Raw genomic sequence first — 19533 nt, 5'->3', positions numbered from 1 at the left:
TTGTTTAACATCTTGGCTTAACAGTATATACAAGATCACAAGGACAATATGGTGGACAGTTTTCATACGAATGTGGTAACTATAGATTGCCATATTAAGCCTATATTTTTTCACAGCATTTGCATGAAGTTCCATAACAGATTAAACGTCACATTGTTATAAAATAGTACCTGATAGTTTTGCTAACAATCTAGCCATTAATTGAAGCTTGTCGAGTTTCAAGTTAAGGCTTCCGACTCAAGAATTTCGAGTCAATAATTTCTAGTTTACTGTCTCAAAACTCGCAATTCTTCTCTCAAACTTTAGAAAACTTTGATGGCAGAGGAAAACTGATGCTACATATGAAATACGTGTGGAGTGAAAAACTTCCTTCCCCGAAGAACTTTTGCAAAACAACCACGCCAAGTTAATTCTTTATGACTGTCTTCTGATAATAAAGTTTGAGGAAAATTATGATCCAGTGGGCGGCAAATGTTATACTAGCCCATCAGCAATATAAGTTTTAATTCGGGTTGTTTGTGATCAAAACGTTGCAGCTGATTTTAGGTTACTAGCAACCAAACATACTTATCACTAGAGTTTCTAAAACCATTGTCTGTGCGACTGGAGATCACTATCCTATAATTACTTTGACAGAATTCTGAAAAATGCCGAATTAAAAATCATGTCAATAACTTTTGAGTGATTCTGAATACTATATATCATTGATGCTGTTGATTTAATATTTTCTGTTCTTTTCAAATTACGCCTATGATTCTAGTGTATTAAATGTTATATAAACAGAGGAAATAATTTTCAACAGCTCAGGAATTACAGACGATACAAACAGAAACTGAATGTCATGTAATACCACGGCCTAGAGACAGTCTGCAATTTGTTTTGTTACAGACTGAAAAGGTGATGACAAACCAAACCCTTTTAAAATTGTTATTTAACATGCTCCCCCCGAGTGATGATTTTGTTTTATAAAAATGAATGTTGCTGTGGTAATAAGTACAATGCTGGAGCCATTGAGTGTAGCGGAAATAGGCCTACTTAGGAGCGCAGTAAAAACCTTGAAAGAACGAGTGCATATTTCCTGATGCAAGTCTAATAATCTTTTTATTACGTACGCATCTACACTTGAAAATATCATATAGATGATGCAGTTGGTTGAAACTTCATCGTTAAAGAAGGCAACGAGATGCATGAAACTGTCATCACAAATGATGTCAAATACCGGTATGAAATTAAACGTCGATATGGAAAAATATTGACGTTTCAGGTTGCATTGGATTTAAGGTATTGGACCGTAATAGGGTACCTCCTTTTTGAAGAGTATTCAATTCCTACCATAAACCTACTTGACTGCAATTTTTAGGGGGCGTAGGTTCAAGCCCCATTGGGACCTTTTTCTCTCCATATTTTCCTTTTTTCTAGTAAATTTTTACTTTTTTCAAGACTTATTATGGATGTATTGTAAAAAAAGTGGAAATTTTTCATTTTATAAGCGATTTTTTGCTGTTCAAAGTGAATTAACCTATAAATCAGAAGAGATAGAGTTACATATCTTTAAAAAAACTGAGTTACATGCGGTAAAAGTTCTCTATTTTCCTTCATTCTTTAGATTACATGTTGTGGAAGAAATGCAGGTAGGTTTTACTTCTGTCCCAAGGTTATTTTTGAATGAAATGTGCAAAATTCAAAACAGACACACAGGAGTCGACCCAAATTTTTCAATGTTTAGTTAGAATTCTGTCTCATTAAATCTGTTTACTTGAGGCACCCTAGAAAAAATGATATTAACAGTTTTAATTTGTGTTTCATAATAGTTTAACAATAGTTTGATATTTCTTTTATCAAAATTAATACTGTAATGAATTCTCTGCAAACGTTTTAGATAGTGGCCATCACATTGAAATTTGTCTCTACCTGAGCTTGAGGAAATACCATAAATTATACAAAATTTGCAAACAAGAAGGCCATGAAGGCCCTGTATCGCTCACCTAACCTATTAGCCTAAAGAACATCAAGATTAACATTCAGACCAAGTTTCATTAAGATATGGTCATAAATGTGGTCTCTAAAGTGTTAACAAGCTTTTCCTTTGATCTGAACTGGTGACCTAGTTTTTGACCCCACCTGACCCAGTTTCAAACCTGACCTTAAGATCATCAATATAAACATTCTGAGTAAGTTTCATGAAGATACAGTCATAAATGTGTGCCTCTATAGAGTGTTAACAAGCTTTACCTTTGATTTAATCTAGTTACCTAGTGTCTGACTCTACCTAACCCAGATTTGAAGCTGACCTATAAATCATCAAGATTAACATTCTGACAAAGTTTCATTCAGATATGGTCATAAATGTGGCATCTACAGTGTTAACTAGCTTTTCCTTTGATTTGACCTGGTGACCTGGTTTTTAACGCTACATAACCCAGATTCAAACTGGACCTTGAAACTATCAAGATTAACATTCTGACAAAGATTCATGAAGATAGTCGTAAATGTGGCCTCTACAGTTTTAACAAGCTTTTCCTTTGATTTGACCTGGTGACCTAGTTTTGACCCCAGATAATCAAATATCAAACTCGTCCAAGATTTTATTGAGAGTAACATTCTGACTAAGTTTCATTAAGATTGAGTCAAAATTGTGACCTCTAGAGTGTTAACAAGCTTTTCCTTTGATTTGTCCTGGTGACCTAGTTTTTGACCCCAGATGACCAAATATCAAACTCGTCCAAGATTTTATTGAGAGTAACATTCTGACCAAGTTTCATTAAGACTGTGCCAAAATTGTGACCTCAAGAGTGTTAGCAGTCAAATTGTTGACGACGGACGACTGACGACGGACGAGTGACTGACGGACGACGACGGACGACGGACATAGGGTGATCACAAAAGCTCACCTTTGAGTACTAAAAACGGCACGGTAAAAATTGTTTAAAATTGCAACACAGTGCGAAAACACAGTGCGAAACATGGTCAACTTTAAGAAAATGCCATTTTTAAACGTTACTATAAGGGGTACAATACCTTAAATGATTTGTTTGTTTGTTTTGGGTTTAACGCCAGTTTTAACAGTATTTCAGTCATGTAACGGCGGGCAGTTAACCTAACCAGTATTCCCGGATTCTGTACCAGTACAAACCTGTTCTCCGCAAGTAACTGCCAACTTCCCCACATGAATCAGAGGTGGAGGACTAATGATTTCAGACACAATGTCGTTTATCAAATAGTCATGGAGAACATACGCCCCGCCCGAGGATCGAACTCGCGACTCCGAGATCCGTAGACCAACGCTCTTACCTACTGAGCTAAGCGGGCGGGCTCTACCTTAAATGAGTATGTAATAGTGACATTGTCGAGTAGCTTTCATTTTATCAAGAAAGATGTCTTACTGACAGAAATGTCCTTTATTTGTGCCAAAACCAATCCTAACTTTGCTTTTTGCATTGATATAATAATAATAATAATAATAATAATTAATTCAACAATCAGTTTTTACCGTACCCCTCCCCTTAAGGTCACTCTACCCCCTATTGCAAATACCAGTGCTTAAAGCATCACATTGTAGGCCCACATGGGCTGCATATAGAGGTCCAAAGCCCCTTATTAATGGTGCCATCATATACTATTTTCAAAAGAACTACTATACATTATCCTACGCATCGAGTCTGTACCAACAATGCGTTCGTTATTAACTAAATATCTGCTACTAGTGTAATGCCTAAAGAAAAATATACCAAACCACTAGCCAGGCACGTATGAAGCATTTTCAGATTGGGGTTGTGGTGGGGGGAGAGGGGACACATTTTGAAAATCAACCGACTTATAAAAGATCAATGAAACTATTTTTGTAGTTTAAGATGAGTTAAGCACTATTGTGCTAAGCTGCATACTTACAACAGTGCATATTTAGCCCATCTAAAACCATTACAAAATTACAGGTCACAGCTAAAATTGACTCGCTGTGATAACCATAATCAGTCAAATTATTTGAGAGAAGGTGCTCCTACGGCCCAGCTAGTTATTGTATGTACTGGGCGCAAATAGAAATTGACAAATGAACAACAATTATCTCTGAGTATTACAAAATAGTTCCACTCAAAATGCAGAAAATGATGAGTCTGGAAATTCATAAAGTTACCATCTATTTTTTTCTATTTTTTTTGTAATTTCAAAAAATGACACATCACAGTCTTTCGTAAAATGCTACAATTGCAGGTTTATCTGTCACCTCATAATAAACATAATAAACAAGTTGTCAACGTACACTGTAATGATTACTCAACGTTTTCAAATGTCACCAGATCCAGACTGATCAAGAAAGTATAAAAGCCTAGATCGTGGCACTACATGGCATTGTCTCCTAAGTTTTATGCTAGAAAACAAAATTAGGATATAATGGTAAAGAAAAAAAAGTTAGTGTTAGTTAAGTGGACAGACAATAATAGTGAAACTTATGACGGTGTGCAACAGAGAATCAATAAGAAATACATCATTAACGATAATCCTACTTTTCTACAGAAAATAAGTGTCAGGTGGAACCGGAAGATATGGAATGCAATATACATGGAGCAGACAGTATGTCAACCACCACAGAAGCACAGGGCGGGGAGAAAAACGGGGAGAAAAACAGAAGTAAGTCTAAATCTTTTACATGTTTTAGAATGATCAACTGGTTGATACTAATAGCAATATCTTCGCAATACATGTGATTAACCGAAAAACTTTGCAAAAATACAAAGTGGTTAAATAATTAATCAAAATGTGGTGAAATATCATTTACCATTCTTATTAGGCGTAAAAAAAACGTTTGTTTCCGGTTTCCAGACATACCCTGAATTTTTGGCCTTTTTTATGGCTTGGGAGAACTCTTTTTCAACTTTTTGACAAAAAATTGCAAAACTGCACTTTTTGTGCTTTAAACATGGCCGGTGATATTAGAAATCAACTTATTGATGCTCTAAAGCCATACCCCCTTATTTGTATTCATATTATGACACAAAAATAATTTCCGACAAGTCTCCCTTAATAAAACAAAATTCCCTGAAAAAAAAATTCCGACCTACCTTCCCTGAATTTTTCGGCGACGCCGTCTAAATTAGTTTTCGTTTCCTATGCCACGTGACTTCAGTTTGCAAATCAAACTACTTGATAACGCATTATAGATAATTTATCAAAATGGAAGATTAATGCAACACTCTGCCTGATTGGACGAGCGTGTCAATTTCTTTCACTCTGTTGATTGTGCTACGCTGAGTGAAATGTAGACAAAGCGTGTATCCTAAACGACGCTGTTCACAGTTTTAAAGCTAACTTTGGCTCAGTATATTTAGCAAGAATATTGATATATCTCAAAATGATAAGTAAGATTAATAAATATGATAAAAACCTGTTCAAATACCAACATATATCAAATTAAAGAAAGAACTGAATACGGTCTGCGTATCACATGAATAAGGGTGTGATAAGAGTCTTTTATGTAGAGAAGTGCTTTTTAAAAGATTTTCCTTGTTATAATTGACGTCTGTATATGAAAAGGTTTCTTGCTTTTGTGATTTATTCAGAATGCGTATTAAAATAAGTACCTGTTTGATTTGATATATTTGTTATAAATTATTTAAATGATTTATTATATATGAATATTTTCTTTAGTATGGTATGCAAATATTGAACTCAGTTGAAATCTGTTTTATTATATATATGCTATATAATGACTGAATCTCATTACACTGAAAATGAAGGTACGCTGCATACAGTTTATCTAATAGTATGTGATATGACTACGGTCAAACTTTGCTTATGAAACAGAAATATTGAAATAATTACAATTGTATGTTTTGCTTGACCTTCACTTTTTTATAGGTGTGACGTCATTGTCCAAAGATTCATGAATAGCGAATATGCTATTTGTTAAGGCGGGATCACTTGGCCTATTTTAGAAATAAATAAAAGTAATAAATAAAAAAAATCCTTTAATTGATTTTTTCTCATGTATTCTAATCAAACTTGATTTGTAGCATCTTTATTAGGCCCGCAGCCAACTTTGTTCAGCTGGGACATTTGATCCCTTTTAGGGACTGCTAGAGCTAAAACTAGAAATGCCTTTATACAGCGTCTCATGAACAGCTTGGTGGATCTTTGTCATACTTGGTCTGGAGCATCATTATAAGGTCCTCTTCCAAATTTATTTATCTAGAAACTTGGGCCCTATTAGGGACCACTATAGCTAAAAGTAGATATGCCTTTCTTCGCATTAACCACTAAAATGTAACGGATTTTTATCAAACTCGATGTGTAACAATATCGTAAGGTCTCCTGCTATTTTGTTACAAATGGGGATAGGGACCAATTTAACTAAAAATATAAACACGTTTAATGACCTCTTCTCATGAACCGCTTCATGAATCTTCATCAAACTACTGCTGTAATTATTCGTCTAAGGATAAACGAAACAAAATTGCAACCCTACGAAACCTTTGCGAAAAATTAAAAGAGAACCATTTAAATTGTTAAAGTGCGGTGTTTAGTTTTGCAATTTGAAAAATGTTAGATGAAAGATGAATGTTAGATGAAAAATTCATAAACTTCCTTATTACAATTCGCCGACCATCATTTTTAAAGATATTTCTTGTTTTAGCATGTTAACGGAAACAAACAATTTTTAGGCCTTAGGTATGGTGTAACAAATTATAAGATTTACAATAAGCACAAAAATAAATCGTCCTTATATAACGGCATCCACATGGCTGCCATCCACATAAACGAATGATATGTATGAATTCAATTTGAAGATGCTTTTTACAAAAAGGTAAACGTTACAAGATTTTTTAATATCTATTCTCTTTGAACTGACCACTGTACTGGGATCAAATTATTAAAGTGTCTATCGAAGAACACGCAAGAAAAACAAATTCAGTGATTTATATTCCCCGCCAAGTGAAGCAAAAAGCTGGAAAGTGTATTGGTCTGTCTGTTTCAGGGAAAAATACTTTTAAAAGCTGACCTCCTCAATGGATCTTCTCCGAGGTGATGCTGTTTTATTTACAGTCATAAAGAATTTTATAGTTGTAAGTTAATATCAGTACGCCTACTTTTAGGAAATAAGAATTCTTAAGTGTTTACTCTTAAAAAATGCATGAGTTAATTCTAAAGGTGTAATTTTCAGGGCAATCAGATTAATTAATAATACATTGTTTTGTTCAAAGTTAGCAACAAATATACTTTAAGTTAAAGATCTTATAAAATATTTGATGCAACGTCGATTCTTCAAAATAGCAAATTTTGCTGATAATTAAAATTTGTAACAACGCAAAAACATTGTTCTTTATTTAAAAAATCTTTCAAATTATTTAAACTACTATTTTGAATACAAATCAACTAAAACACTAACCGGTTTCCTTTTTTTGCGATAAACAGAAAAGGAATATTTAATGTTTTCCCCTGGACTGGGAATCAGATGGGATTCTTTCAGAATTAAGATAGGTATATTAGCGAACAAAAAGAAAAACTGCTGGTACTTTCTTGAAAAGTTACCTGAAATTTTTTAATCGCACATGCATTTCTCATTTAAGCCCTCAACAGACGGTAGGGTTTTGCTGTACAACACCAATAAATTTAAGATGTACAGCCAAATATTACCATGTGTACGATGCTATTCCTTGATTTCGTAAATCTTAAGTCTTGACTTTACAGTTTAGGACATGTTCTATTTCGTAAGTTTTGCCTTACGTACCACCCACGTTGACAAGCAACAAATTGGTAAATAGTTAATAAGAGGCAAGTGAATGAAATTTCAGAAATAACTGCCCAAAAAATAGACAAAAATCTGAATATAAAATGGCTTCCAGTGCATAATGGAAAAAGGATGACACTGAAAAGTTAAAATGATTTGAGCCGCGCCATGAGAAAACCAACATAGTGCGTTTCCGACCAGCATCCGCTCAGTCTGGTCCATGCTGTTCGCTAACGGTTTCTCTAATTGCAGTAGGCTTTGAAATATCATTGATCCTGACCAGACTGCGCGGATGCACAGGCTGGTCTGGATCCATGCTGGTTGCAAAGCCACTAAGTTGGTTTTCTCATGGTGTGGCTTATTTGTGTCATGTGTAATCAAATTCATGGGACATAAAGATGAATATCACTTTTTATTATTGATGGTTACATTCTTTTCAGTACCTGATGCACTATGTTTACTAAGTAAATCTCTGTCAGATTTATATGGGAGTAGAATATTGTCTGAATATGAAAGATGTACAATTTTAAAATTGTACATCTTTGAGAAAATTAGTGTTGTACAACTAGAACCTACCGTCTGTTGAGGCCTTTACGGAATAATAGGGTTCTGTGTACGAGTCAGGATGGGTCTTGAGCTATTGAGGCTGCTGTCGCTCTAGCTGCAAACATTGTGAACATTCTGCCAATACCATCCCATGCCATGCAGGGGACCTAAACCTAAAACATTTTCATTATGATTGAAACCACGATAAAATATATCTTTTTTTTTAATGTCTGACTAATTTTGTATCGAATACACTCAAAGACAGAGGACATCAACTGAACGTTCTTGTTTTTATCAATATAATACATTTTGTATACCTGGAACGTTTCGAATTTGTAAAACGCGGGATGCAACGAATAAATTTCATAATCTACAACCTGTAGAAAAAATTGTTTTTAATTTTGTATCTATTTACATTTATGTCTTTTACATTAATTTAATTATCCTGAAGTTTCCCTCTAATTATATTTTCACGTTGTAGCGAAACGGCTACTGATAGGGTTAGAACGTTGTTAAGGGTATATAGAATAAAATAAATATGTAAGTAAAGCAATACAATCCCGTAAGGACCTCATTTTTTTTAAATCCAGTTTTTAAATCTTTTGTTTGTGGAGAAGATTAAGTTGATTGTATTTGCCAATCAAATTCGAGTTCTGACAAGCCCTTACAGAGAAAAAATACTTCAGAAATTTAAGAAAAGCGCTACAAACCACTAAGGAGCCTCACTCGGAAAAAAAAGCAGGAAGTGTAGGAGGTGGGTAATAGAAAGAATGATCATTTATTTATTTCAGCTTGTTACTATTAAATTTAACTGGGTTTAATGAGATATACCTTTTTCATACTGAATATAGAGAAAATAACAATTTTAGAGCAATCCAGCTCTGGAAATACTAATCTTGAGGACAGTTGTCTGAACGCCGCGGCATTATGCTATTGTACACTTATTTCAAGTTCCATGAAATTTTATCTATATTGTCTCGAGTTATGACTCCGGACGGACGGGCGGACAGACAATGCCATTCTACTGTATCACCCCGGCTTTGGCAGGGATATAATCTAGATCATTGTACTAGAATACTGAGAAATACTGTTCATTCTAAGCTCTTTACAATTAATCATGCTGAATATTTCTTTATGAAAATTCTTCAGCGGACACAGCCGTTTCTTTCCGTTTAAGTTTGTCCTAATTCTTTCAAACAAGTATTAGGGAAGGTATATCAGAATGTATAGCATTAATTTGTTTGGTTAGGAAAAAGATTTTACTCCAGATGATATACCGATAAGTATGTCAATATGAAGTTTTTCTTGCATACCAGACGGGGATTTCCGATAATTTTAACGGTGCTGGAAGGATCCATCTTACACGATGACTCTCGTGCTTCAAATGACGTATTACGAACTGCATATATGTAGAAGATTTATGCAGTTATTTAAAGTTTATTTCGAAAAACGGAATAAGAATCCAATACGTTGACAGTTCCTCTCTGTTCCTTATAGTATATTTCTCGATTCAAAACACGTTATTTTTATCCAAAATTCATAAAGTTACGCTGGAACTGATAAAAACAAAGCTGGAACTAAACATTGTAATTTGTCTTTGAAACGTTATGACGTCCTTCCTGTTTCCTGACGTTGATTTCCCGCGCTTTGTTTAAGTACGCTGCTATAAGAAATACATGTACTTCTAAAAACAAAGCCGTTCGACTGATTTTATTTTTATTATTATATCTTGATATTGGTATGCAAGAAAAAGATTCTGTCACTAGTTATAGGTGCAGATGGGAATATCCGGCTCTCGGTAGGAACCTGGTTACCGCCTAAACAGTTACCCTCGAGGCCGGAAATTCCCATCTGCACCTATAACCAGTGAAAGAATCTTACACCGAGTCTCAACGTAAGCGTTGACCGATGGCATAATTACGTGCGGGTAGGGCGAATTTTGCGGTAGTTTTGACCAGTCAAGGTAATGTTTTCCTTCGCAGTTTATTCATTATTAAAGCTTTGTTATTGTGAATTGGCCGAGGATGACTAAAGGCCCATCTAGACTCTGCTCCTTGCTGTATAAACCTGAGGTGTACATTTTTTTAAGGAGCAAGTCATGGTTTATGCAACTTATTACCCCTTATTTAATTCCCTGCAACATTCCTTCTGCACAATGTAAATGCTTGAAGAAGACCTTTTCTTGTGTTTGTTTGGTAATAATTAGTGTTACTGTTAAGAAAATAAGAAGGGATAATTTGATAGGAAGACAAAATGGGCGAGGTCATGGATAGCCAGGAGGGATAAATTTGGTGCATATAATGCACTGTTACATGAACTTGATGCTGAAGATCCGATTCATCTAAAAACTTTATACGCATGGACAGACCTTCATTTCTTGAACTGTTGGAATTAGTCGCACCCCTTATCAGAAGTGTTCTTTGTCTGCAGTCTTTCTTGGAATAATTAGGATTTCTTATATTCCATAATTCTTTTTCCCAATGATAATATTCAGTTATTTTCTTCTGTGTCTGCGATGCTCCAACTAGCCGACATTTTTGTATATAATCACAAATAAATTCATAAATTGTACACTTTCATACTCTCAGTATTTCTGGAATGTCATATAACAACTCTTTAATTCGCTTTAATTCGATGTAAATGGTAAAATAAACAAAAACGGCAGAGCCAAGGTTTACAGAAATAGAACATGCTCTATCCTAAAAACTTGCTGTATACTCCCAGACATAGTAGACCCCATCTACACGGTAAACTTTGATGTATAGATCAAAGTTTATACAGCAAGGAGGTTTATACAGCAAGGAGTACCGTCTAGATGGGCCTTTACAATGAACACGCTTTTATGGGGATGTATCGAAATTTTCATATCATTGTAGTTTTTTTTCTTACAATAAAAAACTATTCACTGAAAAACACATATTTGACTACCTCCCCTTAATTTTCTCGACGTAAATGGACAAATTAGTGTTAAAATGTCTTGTATTTTCGTCATACATGTAAGATATAATCACTTTAACAGATCGGTCACCGTTGTATGCAGTTTCAATACAAAGTGCCTTACGTCACTTGGCGTTTTCTCGCACCGAACTATATCAAGTTTGGCACTATGTTCTAAGTGACAAATATTTCTTTTCCAATAATTGTTCCATTTAGTTGTGTTTTTCAGTATGATATCATTATTAGTATCTGGTATTAAGGATTATTATTTTTGTTGACAAACAGTTGATTTTTATTCTTTCTTTTTTTCCACTTGTTACTTTTTCACAGTAATCATGTTGCTGTAAACCAAGTATTGTTTACTGTAAAAAAGTGCTAAGTGACAGAATGCATTTAAAGTTCTTCAGATGAAATTGTCTAATGTTTTTTTTTCTTTGAAACAATTGTCTCATTCACTAAAGCAATTTTGATCGAAATGAGGACAGGGAAAAGTATACATTAGTGAAATATAAGTATTTAAACTTGAAAAGAATTTCTATATTTATTGTACAACTGCGCTAGTTCTGACTAACTTGTTGTAACTCTTGCCTCTTGGATCAGGGGTACAATTGAAACATACCCTGATCCAAGCAGTACTCAGTTGCAACAGCCTGCCAAATACAATGACCTTATTATCATTCCATCAACATGTCATGTGTTTCATGTGCTGCTACCAAACGAAACAAAAAGTACATTGTAATATGAATACCAAAAACAAATGTGTAACTTAGCACACTAACTAGTATGAGGATCCTAACAAATCCTCTGTTATGACTGTTTGTACAGTTGTACAGTTCTTGTTTAATTTGTATCACAGTTGTACTGTAGCATTTTCATAGCACAAGAATAGAAGAATAAGTTCCTCTTGGCCTGAAATTTAGATTCATCACACATCTTTTTGTCATTTCACAGTTTACTAAAACCTTGTCAGGTATCTTTTGAAATATCTTAACCACATTTTCTGTATATCTCCAATAACAGTGGATGAATGCAAATATCTGAGCTTCTGGTGATTACTGCTCTGGATTAGAAAAACATAGGTTTTCAGGAAAAGCTGTGTACTTTTCAAGTATTCATAAATTTACTCATATTTCACATTACAAACAGTACAGTATAATACAACTTTTATATCAGTAGTGTTCAATGACATTTAACAGTCATTAGAGTAACTGCTATAATGCTGAAACTGAAATGACTGACCATGGCTTTCAGCCAATTATTAGGAACACATGTAACATGTATCTTATTTTATTGTTGTGGCGTATAATTTTAGTGTATTTAGAACATGTAATGAAAGCTTTGGAACCAAAGTTTAATGATACTGAAAAGTTTCAGTGTCGCCATAAAGGGACTGTTGGTTAATGCCAGCATGTCACAGAGAATATGATTGACAGTTCCACACTGAAAATAAAACTACACCTTTGGAAACTGTTTCGTATGGCTGTAACCAAATAAAACTAAAAATCATTAATATATCTTGAAGAAGCATCCAAACCTAATATCAAAGTGGAATCTATGGGATACATTGACAGTCTGATTTGTAGTGTATGCTATTAGTACGCATGACCTGCACTGCACAGAAATAGAAATGTGGAGTAGTGCATGATGATTTAAGCTTTCTTTATTTTAACAGTTTTTACAGATAAAAAACATTTAGCTATTGAAAGAGAACTGTTTTACTGAATCACAGCGTTATACTGAAAAATACCAGCTGTCAAACATTTGTAAATATTTCTAGAAAAAATTAATTCTAGTGGTACAGTAATTAAGAAATAATTTAAACCAAAACACTATTTATGCATGATGGGTGGTTATACATCAGGCGTAATAAATTCATGAAGGAGCAGCCACTGTGAAATTATTTTGAACAAGTTGTAATCGCCAGATTGTATATATAATTTTGCTATAGAAAATTTCCCTTCTAAAATGTCTTTATCGTAAAATTTAGATCAATAAAAATTATGATGAAACGGTTTCCTCGTGTAATCATGGTGCCGATGGTAGGTCGTCACGCTACTTTGTTTATACACACTAGGACTGGAAATAGTTATACGTCTTGCAGAATCTTAATTTTGGCAAAAATGATGGCAAATTATTTTGTAAAGCGAATAACCAGATTAGTATGTGTGTAAAATAATCTAGACAGTTGTGCAATGTTACGTCTCGTTTCAAACATGATATAAGTAAAATATTGGATCAAATTTGAAAACACTATTTCTAGATGCATACATGGCGCTAAATATTATGTTGACGTGACGTTAACATAATAATGTGTGATGATTAATGCATTGCTAGTCATATTCGAATGAAATTTTGACTTTTAGGAAAATGTCAAGTCTGAAATACAGTTTTTTATAATTGTCTTTAAACTGATACACTAACTTAGCCAAAGAATATAACTTATAAAGATACATTGTGATTGGCTAGCCATTTTTGTTCAGCGTAATTGTGAGTCTGAGAAATTACTGAGTTTGAAAACCTTAAAAGAAATAAAATGGAAAACAATTATGTGTTGTTTCCGTAATTAGTGTTATATATATTTTCATGTATTATTGAAAAGGTAATCAGCAGATAAAGCAGTTTTATTCGTTATGCTATGCTCTGTACAGTGAACACTACTTTTGATTACTGTGAGAAAAATTAAAGGGCCCATTTTTTGTTTCCAGCCATCAAACACCACGTGTTATTTTACTAGATACTGTACATGAAAAATATTCCTTCTAAAGAAAAATAAGCTCGAAAACAAAAACCTTGGATGACCTATACATACTCTTTTCAATCTCACAAATTGTTCTTATAGTAAACAAAAATGACTGCGAAAAAGTTTTAATTGACAAGGTTTTAGTAAGGCTAATTTTATTCAGTGATTGCAAACACTACAAAAAACTGGGTACAAAAGGATGAATTTTATGTCCCTTCCATAATAAAATATAAAATCACTTACAATTTTGTCGCACTCATCATTTTTTTGCAAATTTGTATCTATCTGGAGTGCGAAAAAGTTCTAAGTGACATTTTGAAAAGAAATATAGTTGTTTTCAATCAGATTTAAAAATATTACAACAGCTGCCAAAACTATAAAGCAATTAGTATGTTTTTTCCTTCTCCTGTAAAATTTCATGAAATGCACTTCCCACTTTGTCGTATTCACCCCTCAATGTATAAATCTAAAGCATTCCTTTACTGAAATAATACCACGAAATAACATACACTTTTAATTATTATTACACTGTATCCAGCAAAAGAAACAAAAACCAAATTTGAATTAATAATGTAAATCAAGTATTGTCATTTTGCACTTTGTTGAAAAGACAACGTTAGTGGTGGTCATGCTTGAAAATATACAGCAGCGAAATCTAGACAAAAATATTACACCGTCGGAATTATCACCAATTTTAATCTGTGAAAATATTAAACAGTCAGTCCGTTGAAACTGTTACGACATCTACAGGAAGTTATCAGTGACTGATTCAAACGTAGCGATTTCGGTGGTTCACTAAAAAATATGTTCAAAATGTATCACAAAATGGTATTTTTCGTGTTATACCATATTGCATATATAAAGTTTTCAAAACGTGGTTTGCCGAGACATTCACCATACTACATCCTTGTTATGGAACTGCTTGAAATCTAAGAACGAAATCAGGGTTTTTGTGAGAGGAATGTTCAGTCTGTGCGGCGTCATGATAAACATGTTTTTTTTTAAAGTTAACATGTCTTGACTGAAAATGATTCTTTCAAAATCTTATTTTGTTGAAACAGTGTCATGTACATTATCTACAATATAACAAAATGTTAAGAACGCTCGTAAAATAAGAGCTAGTTTATATGTATTTTGGCAAGTAGGGATTTCTTTGAACAATTTGTTGCACATTTCAGAATACGTGTACTCGTATAATTGTATTCGATCAAGTTTTTTTCTTTAACAAATCAAGATTTTGATTAATTCCATTTCCCTATAATAAAATAATCAGAGGCATAAATGAATATATATCTATAAATTGCTTCCGAACTTTCAGTTTCAATTGATGTCTATGAATTAATATTTACTATACTACATAGCGGTTTTGTAGAAAAAGAATGTTCTTTTTGGCAAATGTGTTCTTCTGTACTTGCAAAAAATGCCAGATATTTTCTTGTGCGCTTTTTTGCAAATAAACCTTTGCAATATCATTTCCTTTTCAATATACTTTGGAGAATACATTTACCTCACATGCAAATTTGAGCATTTTACATTAGATTTATAAAAATGTTAATATAATATAGTCCTTAAGTATTCTTGTTGTATGAAACTAATAGTACTTGTTTAATTTCTTGATAACAATAGCTTGGTAAAAACAAGTGTCTCTTTGGAAATCAGACCCAAGTGGGGTGGTGGAACATTAGAAATGCTCTGAAACAGAATGTTAAGTTTGATGGAATTCTGTTTTGTGTTAGGCTTCCTGTAAATTTAGCGTAAAGAGACAGAAATCCTTTTTAAGGTTTTTTTTTTCAATAACATATTATATAATTATGTGATATTTTTCCTTTAAAAAAAAACAAAAAAACACACACACACACACACACAAACACAGTAACTCACTTACTAAAAGTTTCTCTTCGAAAAATTATTTAACATATTATTATGATTTTATGGCTGCAGACGTTTGATTCTTTCACAAACACTTTGTTTTTGTTGATGTGTATTTCTTTACAGATTGGTTGAGCATTTATCAAACATACGTTTGAAAAAAGATTAAACATGATATACAGTCACTTCTGGAGCTAGATGAATTTAAGTTGTATATTATTTCTAAAAAAATCTCTAGCCTCATTGCTCTAAATGAGTTTACCAAACGTGCAGGCTTTCATAGCCAATAACATTGATACAAAATACCGGACTTGCTTATTCTCGTTTCTGACGCTAATAGTAAAAATACATGTATTTTCCTTTTATGATAATAGACATTATTCTTTTAAGTATATCATTATATTGCAGTAACATGTATTTTCCTTTTATGTTAATAGGCATTATTCTTTTAAGTATATCACTATATTGCAGTGATATTTGTGCGTCTTTGCTGATGAAAAATATTTCAGTAAACATTGAAATTTTTTCGATAATGAAAGGCGCACTATAAGCACTTTGACAGCATTTTAAGAGCATATTATATAAATATTGCATTCCTGAGAGGGTGATATGAAAAATGTTTACCGCGAGATATATGAATATTGACCGATGCGCCAGCCGAGGTCTATATTCATATTTCAAGGGGTGAATATTTTTCATATCACCCTCTCAGGAATGCAATATTTATTTTATTATACCGAAAGCTTATAATGGTCAAAGCATTTACTGGAAAATCAACATGATAATTTATTTAACATTAAAAGGTAATTACTAGCCAAATAATGAAGACAGAATTAGAGTATTTACTTGTTAGCACTCATAATTTGTGGCGACTTTGCTGTGTAATAAGACTTTTTTGATAGATTTAGTAGAGACATTTACATATCGCTGACCCCTATATTCATTCTAGTATTTCAACATTGCGTCAATCAGTAGCATTCGAAAAAAACGGCGATAACTTTCTTTTTTCTAAATGAAACATATAAGTGTGAGCACTCATTTTCTTAGTTAGATCATTTCCAAACTTATTGTGGTAGTTTCGATTCAATATTTGATGAAAACTTGTTTTCCAAATATTTTGCACGTAGCATAAAAAAAGAAAATTCGGCCGTGTTCGCACATGCATGAGCACCAGAAAATGGTAATTTAATCCTAACGTATAATTATATAAGCGCCTTGTCTGAAATCAGTCAGTCTCTCAACGGGTGATATGAAAAAATAATATCACATGCGCAGAAAAACAAAATAACGCTGTTGCGCATGTGATATGAAATTATGGGTTATATCACCTGCGCAGAAATTGAAAATAACAATTTTGCGCATGTGATATAAAATCACTGGGGAATATGATGTATTATTCAAGTTAAACTGATGGGAAATTTGCATTGGACATTTATGTGAGGTATAATAAAAGTAAATATGATAAGTACTGAAAATGAAATGATCGTCTGGTTAAAAGATATTCTTGTAATTAGTAAAAGATTTCAGTTGATGTGATATATACGAACAGAAGATACCCAATTACAGCAATGAGGTTAAGTCAAATTTTCTGTGTCCCTAAAATGAGGATAAAGACGTTCGTTTCACTCTACAGCATGCTTTATATCACTTTATATCAGATTCTTCCAAGAAACGCACACTGTTGCTAAAACTTACATTCAAAAAGTTACTTTCAAAAAGTAGATGTATATTCTCTCATTTATGCTTTAATTATTTCAGATTCTGAAGATAGTCACACCAAGTACGCTATACGTTTTGCTTCATAGACTACCAGTAGGTGTTGCATCGCAAAATTCCGAAAGAAAAAGAACTGGTACACATCCAAATGATATATTCAAGACGAGAAAAAGAAAAAGAATGTCAACTACTGAAGATATTCCGACCGAAAAGTCTATCGACGCATTACAAAGGGAACAAGCTGAACATATGAAATCGCATACACCTAAATCATCGCCTTTGAATCCTGTAAATGCAGCATGTCCTGATACACAGAGCTGCACCTACAAAAAATAGGATCTTCTTCTTCTTCATGTACGTTTTCTAGCATAAAACTTATGGACAATCCCAGCCGTAGCCCTAGTCATCAAACACCAAAGTCTGCTGCTTTTGCATCTTTAGCATGCGAACCACACTCGAGCTTTGACGATATAGACCACTGGTATTACAAACAAAACCCGCCGTTCTCGGTTATGCAAAGTGCACTTTCATCTCAGTCAACGTTCTATAGTATGTTGACCGAGCACGACCAGTCTATCCTGACATCACCAAGTAATGATTTAAGAAGATCTCCGAGACATATCAAATCGCCGTGTTTACCTTCAGTCACAACCTCTCGAAAAAGACCACATTATGACCAGATCTATAACGACCACATCCAACATAAGGAAGATACTTCCGCCAAACTTTCAACTGATGCATTACAGAAGAAAAATGCTTTACATATGGAATCACCTTTACCAAAAGTTACATCGATCTCGGATCCGGTGTATGCAGCAAGTGCAGATACTCCGAGCTATAGCTCCAAAAAGGTAGGACCTTCAAGTACGTTTTCTAGCATAAAACTTACGGATAATCCCAGCTGTAGCCCAAGTCATCAAACATCAAAGCCTGTTGTTTCTGCACCTTAAGCATGCGAACCACACTCGAGCTTTGACGATATAGACCTCTGGTATTACAAACAAAACCCGCCGTTCTCAGTTATGCAAAGTGCACCTTCATCTCAGTCAACGTTCTATAGTATGTTGACCGAGCACGACCAGTCTATCCTGACATCACCAAGTAATGATTTAAGAAGATCTCCGAGACATATCAAATCGCCGTGTTTACCTTCTTATCAATCAACACAACAGACACATCTTGATGACACTACAGTCACACCCCCTCGAAAAAGACAAAAATATCACCAAACCTACGACATCCACATTCCACGTAAGGAAGATACTTCCGCCAAACTTTCAACTGATATAATACAGAAGGAAAATGCTGTACATATGAAATCGCCTAAGCCAAAAATTTTCTCGAATTCGGTGTATGTAGCAGGTCCCGATACACAGACATGTAGCTCCAAAAAAGTAGGATCTTCTTCAAGTACGTACTCTAGCAAAAAACTTACGGATAATCCCAGCCGTAGCCCAAGTCATCAAACACGAAAGCCTGCTGCTTCTGCATCTTTAGCATGCGAACCACACTCGAGCTTTGACGAGACAGACCTCTGGTATTACAAACAAAACCCGCCGTTCTCAGTTATGCAAAGTGTACCTTCATCTCAGTCAACGTTCTATAGTATGTTGACCGAGCACGACCAGTCTATCCTAACATCACCAAGTAATGATTTAAGAAGATCTCCGAGACATATCAAATCGCCGTGTTTACCTTCTTATCAATCAACACAACAGACACAGCTTTATGAAACTACAGTCACACCCCCTCGAAAAAGACAAAAAAGTCACCAAACTTACGACAACCACATTCAACGTAAGGAAGATACTTCCGCCAAACTTTCAACTGATATAATACAGAAGGAAAATGCTGAACATATGAAATCGCCTAAGCCAAATGTTATCTCGAATCCGGTGTATGCAGTAGGTTCCGATGCACAGACATGTAGCTCCAAAAAAGTAGGACCTTCTTCAAGTACATACTCTAGCAAAAAACTTACGGACAATCCTAGCTGTAACCC

At 34.0% G+C, this 19533-nt stretch overlaps 1 protein-coding gene across 1 annotated transcript; it reads left to right on the top strand.

Moving 5' to 3' along the window:
- Positions 1-4380: 4380 nt before the first annotated feature.
- On the top strand, positions 4381-19185 carry LOC123528437 (uncharacterized). Its single transcript, XM_045308138.2, has 2 exons — positions 4381-4626; positions 17574-19185. Exons 1-2 carry the CDS (start codon positions 4390-4392, stop codon positions 17865-17867), a joined length of 531 nt encoding a protein of 176 aa, XP_045164073.2. The 5' UTR covers positions 4381-4389; the 3' UTR covers positions 17868-19185.
- The last annotated feature ends 348 nt before the right edge of the window (positions 19186-19533 follow it).

This window comes from Mercenaria mercenaria, chromosome 13 (genome assembly GCF_021730395.1).
Source record: "Mercenaria mercenaria strain notata chromosome 13, MADL_Memer_1, whole genome shotgun sequence".
Lineage (NCBI taxonomy): Eukaryota > Metazoa > Mollusca > Bivalvia > Venerida > Veneridae > Mercenaria > Mercenaria mercenaria.
Note: the sequence above shows the minus strand (reverse complement) of the source record. Positions and strands in the feature narration are given on the sequence as shown.